This window comes from Mustela nivalis (assembly GCF_964662115.1).
Source record: "Mustela nivalis genome assembly, chromosome: 1".
NCBI classification, from domain to species: Eukaryota; Metazoa; Chordata; class Mammalia; order Carnivora; family Mustelidae; genus Mustela; species Mustela nivalis.
In genome coordinates, this window is record NC_139020.1 from 133,575,445 (window position 1) to 133,589,176 (window position 13,732).

General features: G+C 38.1%; 1 protein-coding gene across 4 annotated transcripts in view; it reads left to right on the forward strand.

Moving 5' to 3' along the window:
- KCNH8 (potassium voltage-gated channel subfamily H member 8) overlaps positions 1 to 13,732 on the forward strand; it is a 373,867-nt gene that overhangs the window by 287,309 nt on the left and 72,826 nt on the right. For all 4 annotated transcript variants that reach the window (XM_082729065.1, XM_082729066.1, XM_082729067.1 and 1 more), the window contains one exon: positions 11,672 to 11,869. In XM_082729065.1, the coding sequence (XP_082585191.1) occupies positions 11,672 to 11,869 (198 nt within the window). The remainder of the gene's footprint in view (positions 1 to 11,671; positions 11,870 to 13,732) is intronic.

Sequence of the window (13,732 nt, forward strand, 5' to 3'; positions counted from 1 at the left end):
GCCGAAGGCAGCGGCTGAACCCACTGAGCCACCCAGGCGCCCTAATATTTTTAATAAGATCTTAGAAACTATGTAGGAAAGTGGGTTTTCGTAAGAAAAACAAAAGCTGTGTGGTGTCTAATTTCTCCACAGCATGGGCTTGACCTATATAAAGTCTCTTGCAAAGTCCACGTGAGGGTAACCAAAGAGTTCTATTCCTGGAAAATGAAACCTTGGGGACTTGCTGAGAGTTCAGTGTACAGTTCCAAAAAGCTTTCACATTCCCCAAGCTTTTGCTTACGCTCACCATTAACACATCAATTCCCACCAACCACCTTTGGAATAATAGCTAAGGCTATTATTGGAATATTGGAGTTATTGGAATAATAGCGAAGGTGGGGGTGTTGGGGCAGCAAAGACCATCACAGAAGTTTTCATGCTCAAAATAAAAAATAATGTCACGTCTCCACACTACACGTCCTAGATGATGGTAACTATAAGCAGCCGAAGACAGTAGGGGAAATTTCTACTGTCAGGTGGGAGGGAACAGCAATTACACAGACAAATCAACTGGGGCAGCCATTTCTATGGGAGATGAAGACGATCAGGAGTGTGCTAAAGCCAAAACCTTGGCTGACAAGAAGGGTCAGGAGGTAGGATGGCATATTAACAAGTGTAAGAAATGTCAACTCAGACAAACCCAGACTCCAAAGCTGGTCCTTCTCCTTAAGAAATGTCTACTCCAGGGGCGCCTGGGTGGCTCAGTGGGTTAAGCCGCTGCCTTCGGCTCGGGTCATGATCTCAGGGTCCTGGGATCGAGTCCCGCATGGGGCTCTCTGCTCAGCGGGGAGCCTGCTTCCTCCTCTCTCTCTCTCTCTGCCTGCCTCTCCGACTACTTGTGATTTCTCTCTGTCAAATAAATAAATAAAATCTTTAAAAAAAAAAAAAGAAATGTCTACTCTTGGTCATGTTTGACTTGGCCTTTCCAAGTACTAATATTTTAATATCAACATTTTAGATTGTAATTCTTGGCTCTTAGAGTTGTAAGAAACTCTTACACAATAGAGGATTAAATTAAATACTATATAAAATATTCAGCACATTGTGTGATCAGTGTGTGGTCTGACCATGGCGCCAGACACAAAGGCACAAGCAAGAATATTATGGCAAACTGTTTTGACCATAACAAGTCAAGTATCAGTAAAGCAAATTGATGACAGAATATTCTGAGCCGTGTTCTATCCATTTCGTGTCTTCAGTACCTCATGAGGGAAAGTGGCAACTGTAGTATGAATTGTGCAAAATCCTGGATTTGCAAGAATGATGTGATTATGTATGTTACTTCTGCTCCTGTGTTCATTATTTTCTATGGATGGAAATGAAATGTTGGGTTAATATTTTATACCAATCTTCAATAATGAAGGATTTTAGAAGTCTACATTACTTTCAGCAAGACAGAAAATCTTCATTCCTTTCAGACAACAGCAGCAACAGTCAGAATAGTTTTTATCCAGGGCTTGCTATGTTTAATACTGCACTCTGCTAAGCCCTCTGTGTGGCCTGTGTCATTTGACATCACAGTAGCCTATGAGGTGAGTTACTGTCATGTTTTCCATTTTAACCAGGAGGAGACTAGGCCCCAAGAGGATGAGTGACATAGCCAACATCACACAACTAAGTAGCACTTTCCTGTGCCGCACTGTTTGCCTTCTGGGTTATCCACGTTTACTGGACTCCCTGGCTGGACACATTTTTCTGTGACCATGTTTCTCTTCTGCATTCTCCCTGCATCTCTAGTTTCTTGATTTGTTGTCACTGGGCACTCTGTCTATGTCTTATTTGTAAAAATTTCCGTGCCACCTCTAGTTGTCTCAGGTACACCCCATTGCCCTGTATTACCTTCATATCCGGTCGCTCAGTCATGTGCAGCTAAAAACTTATTTTAAAGTGTTCATGCAAACCCCCACCACTTATTGTATTTCATTCCCCATCAAGCCATCAAACAAAGGTAGTTATATGTTTTTAAGGGCATTACTGGACATATGAGTCAGAATCAGCTCTTCTAAAGGAGAACAAAGGCTGACCCCTCAAAATTGGTGTTTTATTTTGACATGTGGGCATTTCCTAGAAACTTGAAGAAAATGCCTTTAGAACAGTCCCAGTACCAAGTAAAGGTAAATAAAATCCAGAGGACACTTTAACGGGGTATTTGAAAGCAACATTCCAGCACATCATATGGCTTAATGTATTTGAGTTACTTTTATAACTGAGATGTTAGAAAATGTATTTCCTTTAATGCAGTTGGAAGAAATGTAATTAGAACTTTATTTTGAAGTTCTACAAACCAGAGAAACTTGAGATTCCTTGTTAATGGATGTCAGAGCCTATCCTTCTAATTTAAATGACTGCTAGCCAACTACTACAGCTGAGAAGTTGTTTGCAAACATGGGACATATCGATTCATTTTTCTTCCCTCAGTTTGTAGCAATTCTGAATCTTTGAGAGAAAAGAGAGAACAAAAAGGCAATTGGGGGCAGATAATGAAAATAAACTTTAGCATGCCAGAAAAGTAAAGTTATTTGGCTGAATTCAATTATTTTCCTGAAACATGTTTTTGTCCCTTTGTGCAAAGGGTGAGTGCTTTGGATTAGAATTTTCTCACTGAATGACAAGTTCTTGTCTTTGTAAATGATGCTCTGAGCCCAGACACCAGGGTCTCACGAACTCATTAAGCCATGAAAAACACATGAGCAATTACTGAGGAAAAAATGTTCATGTTAAGGCAGATCCGAAAGCATTGTGGACTGTATGAGCATTTTATATAGGACAGTTAGTTCATAGTTTATGTTCTGTTAACTTAGCCATGATCCTAATCTTTGTTAGAATTTCCTCTATTTTTAGCCAAGATTTGGGAGGCATCTGGAAGTGCCTCAGTTGGTTGGAAACAGATGGCCTGCCTCTACTGCCTCTTCTTAGATCAGTCAGAAAACCCTCCAGTAACTGCTCAATTGTGGTTTCAGGTTGTTGCACATTTCTCATTCTTTCTAGAGTGTTTTTGTTTGGTTTGGTTTGGTTTGTTGTTGTTTTGTTTTTTTGCTGCATGTGATGATGGTCTGTTTTGGTAGTTTACCATAGTGTATAAACTTTAAATTCATCATTGCCTAAGTGCAATGCTATACCTTAGTAATCAGTACTCAGTGATATTCTTTTATACAAATGTAATATTCAAGTAGATTTTAGAGAACTGGCAAACTGGTTTTTGCACAGGTGGTACATTTTTTCCTTGACAGTACCAATATCACATAAAATTTGCTTCTGAAAAATTGTTCAGCAGTGGAAACAGAGCAGAAATGATACATGCATCAAAAAGTGAAAACCTTCTATCCTTATCCTATCAATATTTGCTGATGGGTCATCACTCAAATAATTAAAAACAAATAAAAAATGAATCCATAAGATCATGGGTTATTGCACAAGTGTTTTGCTTTAAGAAAGTCAACAATTTGTGATGAAACGTTATGGGATCTTGTTTCATAAAATCTTAAACCTGGGAAAGATTACTAAAAGATTATGGAAAAAGAGATTACTCAACCAATTCACCTCATATTCAAGGTGGAAAAATGGAAGACCAGAAAGGATAACTGGTGCATTAAGGATCATACATCAACTTAATAAATGGCAGGACCAAGATTAAGACCCTTATTTCCTGACTCAGAGTTCAGTCTCTATCATTGTATGGTTAATCCTTTTTGTTTCAGGCTTTTATCCCGAGAGTAAGTTCCACCATTTCAGAACTGTGAGACACCTCTAGGTTTCTGAGAAACAAAATGGGTGATAAGTGGAAACTCCATGTGATGGATTTCCTGTTCAAATTGAGACCTCAGATTTACTGATGCGTTCTCCTTAATGTAATCAACAAATCAGTGTCAAATACCACTGTAGCCTGGTGTCCTTCTAGTCTTATCCTTAGTCACATCTTGTTAACATGGGTTTGGAGTGGAAGATGGAGAATAAGTTTTGGGATCTAAGTCTCTGCATTTCTCCTTAACTCTATTTCTTACATTAAAATATAGAAATACCAATTTATAATTTTATAACTTAAAATTTATAATTAAGTTCTAAATTATAATTATATTTTATAAATATATATTATAAATTATAATTAAATTCTAATTTATGATTTAGAATTTATAGAAATTCTATTAATTTAGTTAATTGTGATGTGTCAATATTTACTTCATAGTTTGATAAACATGAAGATATTAATATTAAGGGAAACTGGGTAAAGGATATACAAGGATTCTTTGTACTCTTCACAACTTTTGTATTAGTCAAAATTATCTAAAAATAAAAAGTTTATTGAAATAAAAAAACAAACAAAACAAAAACCTATAGTGACAGGTGCTAGTTGAACTTTAAGGAATGGAGATAAATACATAGATAAAAATTTTAAGAGACAGTGGAGATGAAATCTTAAGCGTCTTTGTAACATTTTGTTTGGGGTTAACAATTCTTTTTTAATGTGTATAACAGTAGATACAATACCTCACAAATGCATTGGCTTTCCACCACCACACCATCACCACCCCCACAAACCCATGTAAGCACATGCACACAGTCAGACTTCTGACACCTGTCTTCATATCTCTCAAGTACCCCTGCAGCTGGGCAGGCCCACGCCTTAGCCCCTTGTTCCCACTGAAGAGACCAGAGAAGTTCGCATGCTGTGTGCCACAATCATTATCTCCCACTGCTTTGCCTCTCCCAGTCAGACATCTCCTGCTTTAGGAATTGTAAGACTCACAGTGCTTTTCTACCTCTCATCTAAATGAAGTCCGGAAGGATTAAGTATGGAGGGAGGGGAAGGAAATGTTAACTATAGTATTTTCAGTGCTTGAAATTTACATTAGAAGCCTCTTGATCCCTGTAGAGAAGTCATATTCAGGTTCTAAATGCCATATTATCCCATGTCTACAGTATGGATTATGTTTGGATAATTATTTTCTCTGATATGATATGTGCCTTTGGGACACAATCCACCACTCTAAGCAAAAGTGGCCACTGGAAATGCAAACTGATTTAATAATGGTTTCAACAAACACAATTAAAAAGATCATATAAAATGATTACTTCTTTATAAGCAGTTAATATAGCAGAAAATCATGGATGTTTAGTTAGAGAGGTATGGATTTGCCTCTCAGTTCTTTTTTTTTTTTTTAAGATTTTATTTATTTATTTAACAGAGAGAGAGAGAGCGAGATCACAAGTAGGCAGAGCAGCAGGCAGAGATAGAAGGGGAAGCAGGCTCCCTGCTGAGCAGAGAGCCAGATGTGGGGCTGGATCCCAGGATCCTAGGATCAGGACCTGAGCCGAAGGCAGAGGCTTAACCCACTGACCACCCAGGCGCCCCTTGCCTCTCAGTTCTAAACTCCCTAAAAGAAGGGAGAAAATTGCTGAAATTCTCTGTTGGGACTCCATCTGTTAAAAAAAAAAAAAAAAAAAAGGCAGAGTAATTGTGATAGTTGTATGAAAATAACGTTAAGTGAAAGCCTAGTAAAATACTTGACATTTAGTGTTGATGGCTGTCAAAAATGTTGTTGGTACTCTACCATGTCCCCTTTCTCTGTATGATTCCCATCCTTAGAATCTATGTCTATGCCTGAGGCACTGTCCTCTGATGTAGAAGGTTGAAGTCTCCTTTGCCAGCAGTCATGGCAATGGTGGGGAATTCATGCTCCCTTGGAGCCGCCCTCCAATATGGGGTGTGCTCCACACTGGTCCCAGAGGTTCTCCAGTGGAATTAAGCTCCAACTGCCTATAGTGATAACTGGCTGTCTCCACCCTCTGTGCCCCTTCCTGTTCCCTTCTAAAAATATTTACTGGGCCAACATTTAAATAAATCACTTATAGTTAAAGCCATGTCTCAGTGTCTGCTTCTGAGGAGCCTTAACTAAGACTATTTCTTTCTTACCATGTATGTATGCTGTAATAAAGAATGGCACCTTACTTGTAAAGGCACTCAGGTACACTGCAACACTACAACACTGTACTCTTAGGTCTGTAGCGTGTTGAAGTACTGTGCATAGTGGTCAAGAACTTGGGCTCCAACAGCACACATATCTGGTTTAAAATCCTAATACTGCCATATCGAACAAGCTATTTAATTTCTTAGCCTTAGCTTTCTCAACTTTAAAATGGGGATAATAGGGGCTCCTGGGTGGCTCAGCAGGTTAAGTGTCTGCCTTCGGCTCAGGTCATGATCTCAGGGTCCTGGGATCGAGCCCCACATTGGGGTCTCTGCTCAGCGGGGAGCCTGCTTTTCCCCCCACCCCCCGCTCTGCCGGCCTCTGCCTACTTGTGCTCTCTCTTTCTGTCAAATAAATAAATAAAATCTTAAAAAAAAATAAAATGGGGACAATAATTTCTAAATTGTTATGATGATTATGAGATGATGAATCAAAATATGGTTGATAACTATACCTATTCCATAGAGTTAGTGCCTATTAGTGAGATGGAAGATGTACTGTCCTAGTACAGTGTCTGGAGCACAGGAAGTTCTCAGTAAAATGTAAACCATGTGCCAAATTAGTAATGAGAAAACCTCAGCATGGGCTTCATTTTTGCTTCTAGCTAAGTGCTAATACAACATGGTTCATTCATACCAAATTAAGTAAAGTACTATTTTGAATTACTGGTGTGGTTAGGTATGTGCTAGTCCCTTTTCTCTTTTCTCTATCCATACATCACATCTTAACACACACATATAAATCAGATTTCATAAACTTATATTTTACCGTGTAGTTTTTCATATTACTAAGGTATTTTATATGACAAAGAAATTCACCACAGGCTTTCCTTAATATGCTCGTATTCCTTTCATTAAACCTAAAATATCTGTTAATTACCAAATGCTAACCTAAACATTCCAAGAATACATATGTTGTATAAAGCAGGTCATACCTCTACAAACTGCACACATTTGCATCTTAAAAGTCAGTAAATTATTTTAGGAAACCTAAAGAGTAAAATAATTAGAAACTCCCGTTTAGAGTTGAAAGTATGTGATTAAGCAAAATATTGGGCCCATGGTAAGTATGCAATGAAAAATATGTGGATTGAATTATACTAAATTACAGGCTTTTATGGGCATGTTCATTAAGAGTCATTCCATCTTCAAAATTGATCTTTATTCTAAAAATCTACTCTTTTATTTGTGTAATCAATTTCACTAATGACAGGATTATTTTATGATATCTTTTGTTTTTATGAGAGGGCGATTTATTCAGTATATTAGATTTTACTTTATGTTGCATATGTATTTTTCCTTCAAAATGTTCTTTAGGGAAAAAAAAATTGAGCAGAAGCAGACAGACTGTTCTAGGACATCCCTTCCTTTAGAGACAAGTTTCTCCAGCATAAAAAAAGATTGGCTTCCAAATTGGTTAAACTGTTTCTTCTGTACAGTACAGTGACATGTTGTCTTGTTACAGTGAACATGTGCTCTCATTTTGGACGAGCTGTTCTGTGAAAAAGTTTTATTTAGCCCACAGAGCCAATCCCCGGATTTGTGGGTGTTACCTCCTTTCCTTGTTACCAGGTTTTGTCATCATCATTATTGCTTTTGCTCTGTCAGCTGTAACACAGTTTAGTAGCAACCTTTCTTAAAAAACAAGATGTTTCTGAAAATAGAACAGTTGGCTAGACAGAAAAGAGACATCAACAAAAGTAGGTCTGTTGTTCCTCTGTGTTTTGCTCCCTGAATCACTTCTGAGATAGCTTCACACATTGTAAATGAACATGCATTGGATGAGGATATAATCTAATATAATCTGTATGTCCTAATATAAACTTTTATCCTACTTTATCACAGAAATAAACCTATATGGATACTGATTTGTTTCAGAGAATTCTTAAGTGTTTTACGTCTGTTCAAATTAAGGAGTTTTAACTGAATATATTGACTGGGTTGGTTGGTTTGCTTTTTTTTTTTTTTTTTTGGTGAGAAAACTAGCTTCTGTTGTAAATGAATACCTTAATTTAAGATCAATAGATCTTCCTCTGTGCATCAACTAAAACAAAAATTAGATCATTCAATATTTACTCTTTGGGCGAAATAACATTTTTCAGCTTCCCAGTAATTAGCAGAAATGACCAATATGGAATAAAGGGACAAATCCCTCTAATCCCTTCCTTGTCCAGCAGAAATAATATGACATCCCTTTCAGAGCACAAGTTGGAAGACGCATGAGAAATAGTCAACCCACTAGCCCTTCAGAATCCTATGGTTTTCATATTTGACAATGTTGGGATCTAATGCCTACAGGGGCATTATCCTAAGAAATCAACAACCAGAATATGATGATAAATTCAGATGTTATCTCTGCTTCCTGATTTGACCTCTGTGTCTGGACTGCCTTCTTACAGTGTATATAAATATACCCATAATATTTTTTAAATACACATTTGATTTGCTTTTGTAATATCTCTTCAATTGCTCTTAGATAAGTTGTCTTTATTTCCAAATCTTTTCTATATAAGATTAAACTAAGTTTTAACCAATCGACCTTTATCACTTCCTCCTCCCCCTCACTTAAACTGCTAAAACAGAGCTTTTTAATCTGATATGGAGGAAAGGGCTTCATGAAGCCATGAGCTAAATGAAAATGAATACAGAGTGGTACAAGTGTCTTCACATGTACTTTGTTCTGACAAAAGGATCACGTCTTTCTTCAGATTCACACAAGGGTGTATAACTCTTCCAATTTTAAGAACTACTGCCTTCGGGATTTTCTCCCTTTTGTTGTTATTAGTTAGGAAATGCTAATCCCTATCTTAAATTTTACTGAATAGATGGGGTCACCACCTTCTTTTTCCATTACAGTTCACCTGTGGTCCCTTATTTTCTCTTACCTTTCTGGCTTTTCTAGTTTTCTCGTTCCAATGTAAGTAAGAGAAGCAAGAGAGAGAAAAGAGATATGACACACTAACCCTCTGCCAGTAACAGTAGTTGGCATTTTCATATGTGGCACATCATTTGATCCACTATAGCCCTATAAGTTAGATAGTATCCTTGTGTTTACAGATGAGAAAAGTGAAGTTCAAAGAAGTTAGTCATTCCTATAGCCTATACATGGAAGAATCCAGATTTAAATCTATGTTGAATCTAGTGCTGGGGAGGAATTTTTTCCTTCTTCCCTATTATGTTCTTTGGCTAGCCTAATAATTACATTGACACACGACAATCAAATAGAAGATCAATTTAATTTAGTACATATAGAAGTCTCATATAGACTTGAGGGGGTCAAAGACAGGCAACTGAGGTTTATATGCCATCCTGAGCTAAGGCAAAAGTGCTGCAAAAAGAAGGAAGACAATTCTTTGGAGGATAAGAAGAGCAAATGTTTGGTAAACAAATGTTTGCTATTCTGATATAAAAAGTTATCCCTGTTAATAGCTCCCTTCTTGGTAGAGGCCTCTTATCTAAATTCTTTTAGGTAGTTGAGAGGGAAGTAAAAGGCTCTTCTTGAGTCTGTTAAGCCTTGATTGCCTTCATCACAAATAATTCATATCCCAAAGTGGCACATTCTAGGGAAGTCTGCTCTGAACCCCATCACTAAAGTTCATTCCTTCACAAAGCCTACCCAGACAGAGTAAATGGACATGGTTTACTAACAGCATCACCTTTTACAATGTCTAACTTACATTTTGTTATTATTATCTATTATCAAAACATACTTTCATTATTCTAGGGCAGATTTACAAATGCACATGTGCTGTTTTATTTCGTCAGTGTTGTCATACTGTCTCATACTGTGACAGAGTGTAAGAATCATTTATACATTCATTAATTCATTCACTTTTTAAAGTAACATTTATTAAAACTTACTCCTGTCAGTGCTTTGATAAGTTCTGGAATAGTGGTTCTAGATTCTATCTTCACATTAGATTCTACTGGGAAACCTTTGAAAAAATGCCAGTACCTGGTCTTGGCAACAGCAATTCGGGTGCAGTTAGTGGAGATGGCACTTGGGCAGTGTCTTTTTTAAAAAGCTTTCCCAGTCATGGCCAGTGTTGAGAACCATTGCTCTGGAGTAGTGGCTTTTCAAATCATGGTCCCCTCCATCTGCAGCATCAGCATCATGTGGGAACCTATTATAAAGGCAGATTCTCAGTCCCTTACCCCCAACCTCTTGAACTGTACCAAAAACTCCAGGGATAGGACTTAGCTATCCTTGTTCAACAAGCCTTCTAGATGTTTCTGAGACAAGCTAAAGGTTGAGAAACACTTCTCTAGAGACATAGGATGAAAAAGACACGATAACTTGCCACTAAGCAATTCTCTTCCGTCTCAAGGAGTTCCCAGTTGTTTAAAATATGCATTTTAATTACCTAGCACAGTTCCATAATCTATAACTTTAGTTGATAATGACAGCATTATTACTACTTAAAAAGTGTAATGACTTTGATCTTTTCTGGGGCAGCCATTAAATGAAGAGTTTATAAGAAAGTTGTGGTCAGTGAATAATTCTCTTAACAGAAGTCTTATGAACTTTAGGGGTTCAGCTGAATCATCACAGTGTTTTGTAACATACACGCACACAGTGAAAGAGATAGGATTTTGAAATACAAAACCTTAGAGGATAAGTATTTCAAGGGTAGGATATTTTTTTAAAGATTTTTAAAAATTATTTATTTATTTGTTAGAGAGAGAGAGAGCTAGCACAGGAGACAGAGTGGTAGGCAGAGGCAAAGGGAGAAGCAGGCTCCCTGCCAAGCAGGGAGCCCGATGTGGGACTCAATCCCAGGACACTGGGATCATGACCTGAGCCGAAGGCAGCCACTTAACCAACTGAGCCACCCAGGAAGGATTTTAAGGTGGTCTTTGTGTTGTGTTTCTGTTCTATTATTGTCAATACCATACTTGCTATTACAGTACCATCTTTATTAATGTAGCTTTTTTACAGCTTTATGACAGCATAATTTACATACAATAAACTGCATATACTTAAAGCACTTAATTTGATTAGTTGGGGTTCATATATACACGAGGAGTATAACACAACAGCAAGAGGCACTCCAGTTTCATTGCAAGTAACTCTTAGTTGTGCAGATTTTGCCCTCCATCCCCAAAGGCAGGATGGGGTTCCAGAGAAAACTTTCCGAGGAAGGTAACATGAGCTATTTGTAAGCCAACTAGATGTCAGCCCAAGTGGATAAAATGTGGCAAGGTTGTACAGGATGGAAATAAAGTGTTTCTCATCTGTGTGAAGTCTAGATTCTTGTGGTTGCTGCTATTTATCATCATGTAGGGTTTAAAAATACCCACTAGACATTTTTGTCTCTTAAAATTCCAATTGGGAAAGGTGCTGAACAACATTCTTACTGGTAGTAGCAATCTCGGTTTCTATCTCTACAGGTAATCTCCAGTATTAGGGTAACTAGTTTAGTTTTGACTACCCATCTGCTCTTGAAAGCCCACTTATCTGCTGTGTCTTATACAGAACAGCTTGCATAAAAGTGATATTTTGCTTTGTAGCAATGGAATCTCATTCCTTGCCTTTACCTTCCTTTTAGCTTTTCTCTCTTCTTTCTCCTGAGCATCTCCCTATATGTTCATTTATCATTACCGCCAGGTGCTCATACTGGGACTTTACTCTTTGGGCTTACGTTCTCATTCTTTCTTCCATTGCAGGCTGGCTCCATGAGTTGGGAAAGAGACTAGAATCTCCGTACTATGGCAACAATACCTTAGGGGGCCCATCTATCCGAAGTGCCTATATTGCCGCTCTGTACTTCACCCTCAGCAGCCTCACCAGCGTTGGGTTTGGGAATGTCTCTGCTAATACGGATGCGGAAAAGATCTTCTCCATCTGCACCATGCTGATTGGTGGTAAGGGAAATTCTTCTTTCACACCAGGAGAATATGCCATACTATTGCTGTTCTGTTTATTCGGTCCTAAAATGCAATAGAAACATATTATTAAAATCAGAAGAGTTTAAAAGCACTAGTTAGAAAATCAGTGACAAACACTTTAATATACATATAGATTAGCAGTGAAAGTCCATGATGTCAAGGAATTCCATTTTCTGGGCAGATGAAGAAGTAACCATTTACTTGACGGTTGATTTTGAAAAGATAGGAACATAGTTTTCTCAATGTACTGTTTACCCTTAGTGTTTGTGAATTACTTGAGTCTGAATTCCAGGTATATGTTTGAAACTCCACTTTATAGTCTCAAACAGGTCACTGTTCTCAAATTTTATTAATACTAATATAGTAAATTAAAGATGTTTGATAGATTACTTAGTTAAAAATAAAACAAAAGCAAAGAAAACATCCAATACAATAATAAATATTTAACATTTTGAAATTGGGTTTTTTTTTGTTTCTTTCTCTGTGCTAAATGCTTCAGTACAATACCCAGAGAAAATCTAAAAGGAAAAACCTATGGGTTGGGCACTATTACTATCCCTTTTAAAGAACAGACAAACTAATATACTATTGTTTGGGAACTCCAAACCTACCTTCTGTGCTGTGCTTTGTAATGCTGGGGTTGGACCCTGCGAACCTCCTTTTTCCTTGCCAGCCCACTTCAGTTACTTCCGCCTCCAGGGGCGCCAGAGGAAGACTGGGAAGCAGGAGGTGGAGCCAGGAGACTGCCTGCTTCTGGTGTGTCTGATGTACCTTCCCTGGCAGACCACCCCGATCAGCAGCACGTGGTCCCAGCATTCAGCATCTTCAGGCACTCCCACAACCACCTCACTGGGTCTTGGAGATCCCTGCATCCGTTGGGAGTGTCTCCGCATCCAAAGTCAGAGCCCTGGTTTCTTACAGCTCCTCATGGCTCCTCTTTTGCACTTCTACGTTCTGATAAGTGCGCTTCTCCCCCTTGTTTATTCATCTCCGAGGACAGAAACTCCTTCTTGCGGTTATTATATCCACGTTACCTTTATACTCTCTTTTTTACTCATTTAACTCTCTAGCCCCAGGAAAACCAGTTCCCTATAGTGAATTTCCTCTGTTGAAACCTTTTGTTTAATTTCCCTTTTCTGAACCTCCTAACATACAGGATTGACACCATTCTTATCAACATTTTTCAGATGATAAATCTAAAGCTTGAAGAAACAAAGTAACTTTCCCAATGTCATACCATCCGTAAGATAAAGAGGCAAGGTTTGAAACCAAATAAATGCTTATTTCCATCTATAAACACCTAATCGGAAACTTACTGAATTATAAGATGGCTCTCATGGAATAGTAGATGTGAATGTTTACCTGAATCAAGTATACATTCTTCTTAGGCCAGAATTCTTAAACTAGGGTTCTATCAGTGTTTTCGTCCCCATATGTTTCTCCTATTTTATCATGTTCTTTTAATGGCCTTAATCCCAGCTATCTCTTAGAGTTTCAAACCATATAATAGGGGATGGTTCCTACCACCTTCCTTGTGTGGGAGATACAAAATGAGTATTTGGGGCTTTAAGCAATGACTCATCCAGCGTATGTTGAAATCAAAGAAGTATCAGCCAGCCCTTCCCTCAAGGAACTTGTGATCCAGTTTGGAAGAGATGGGCTGAAAGACATGGAAAGAGTTGTTATAATAATAGCAGGCAGTAAATGCTACGTGCCAAATCAGTTGGGGAAGTTCAGAGGCGGTGACAAAGCATGGGCCAGGGATCCGGAGACTTTCTTGGAAAGGCAGTGCTGGGGCAGAGTTGCTGAAGTGGCGTGCTGGGACTGCTGGGATTTGCT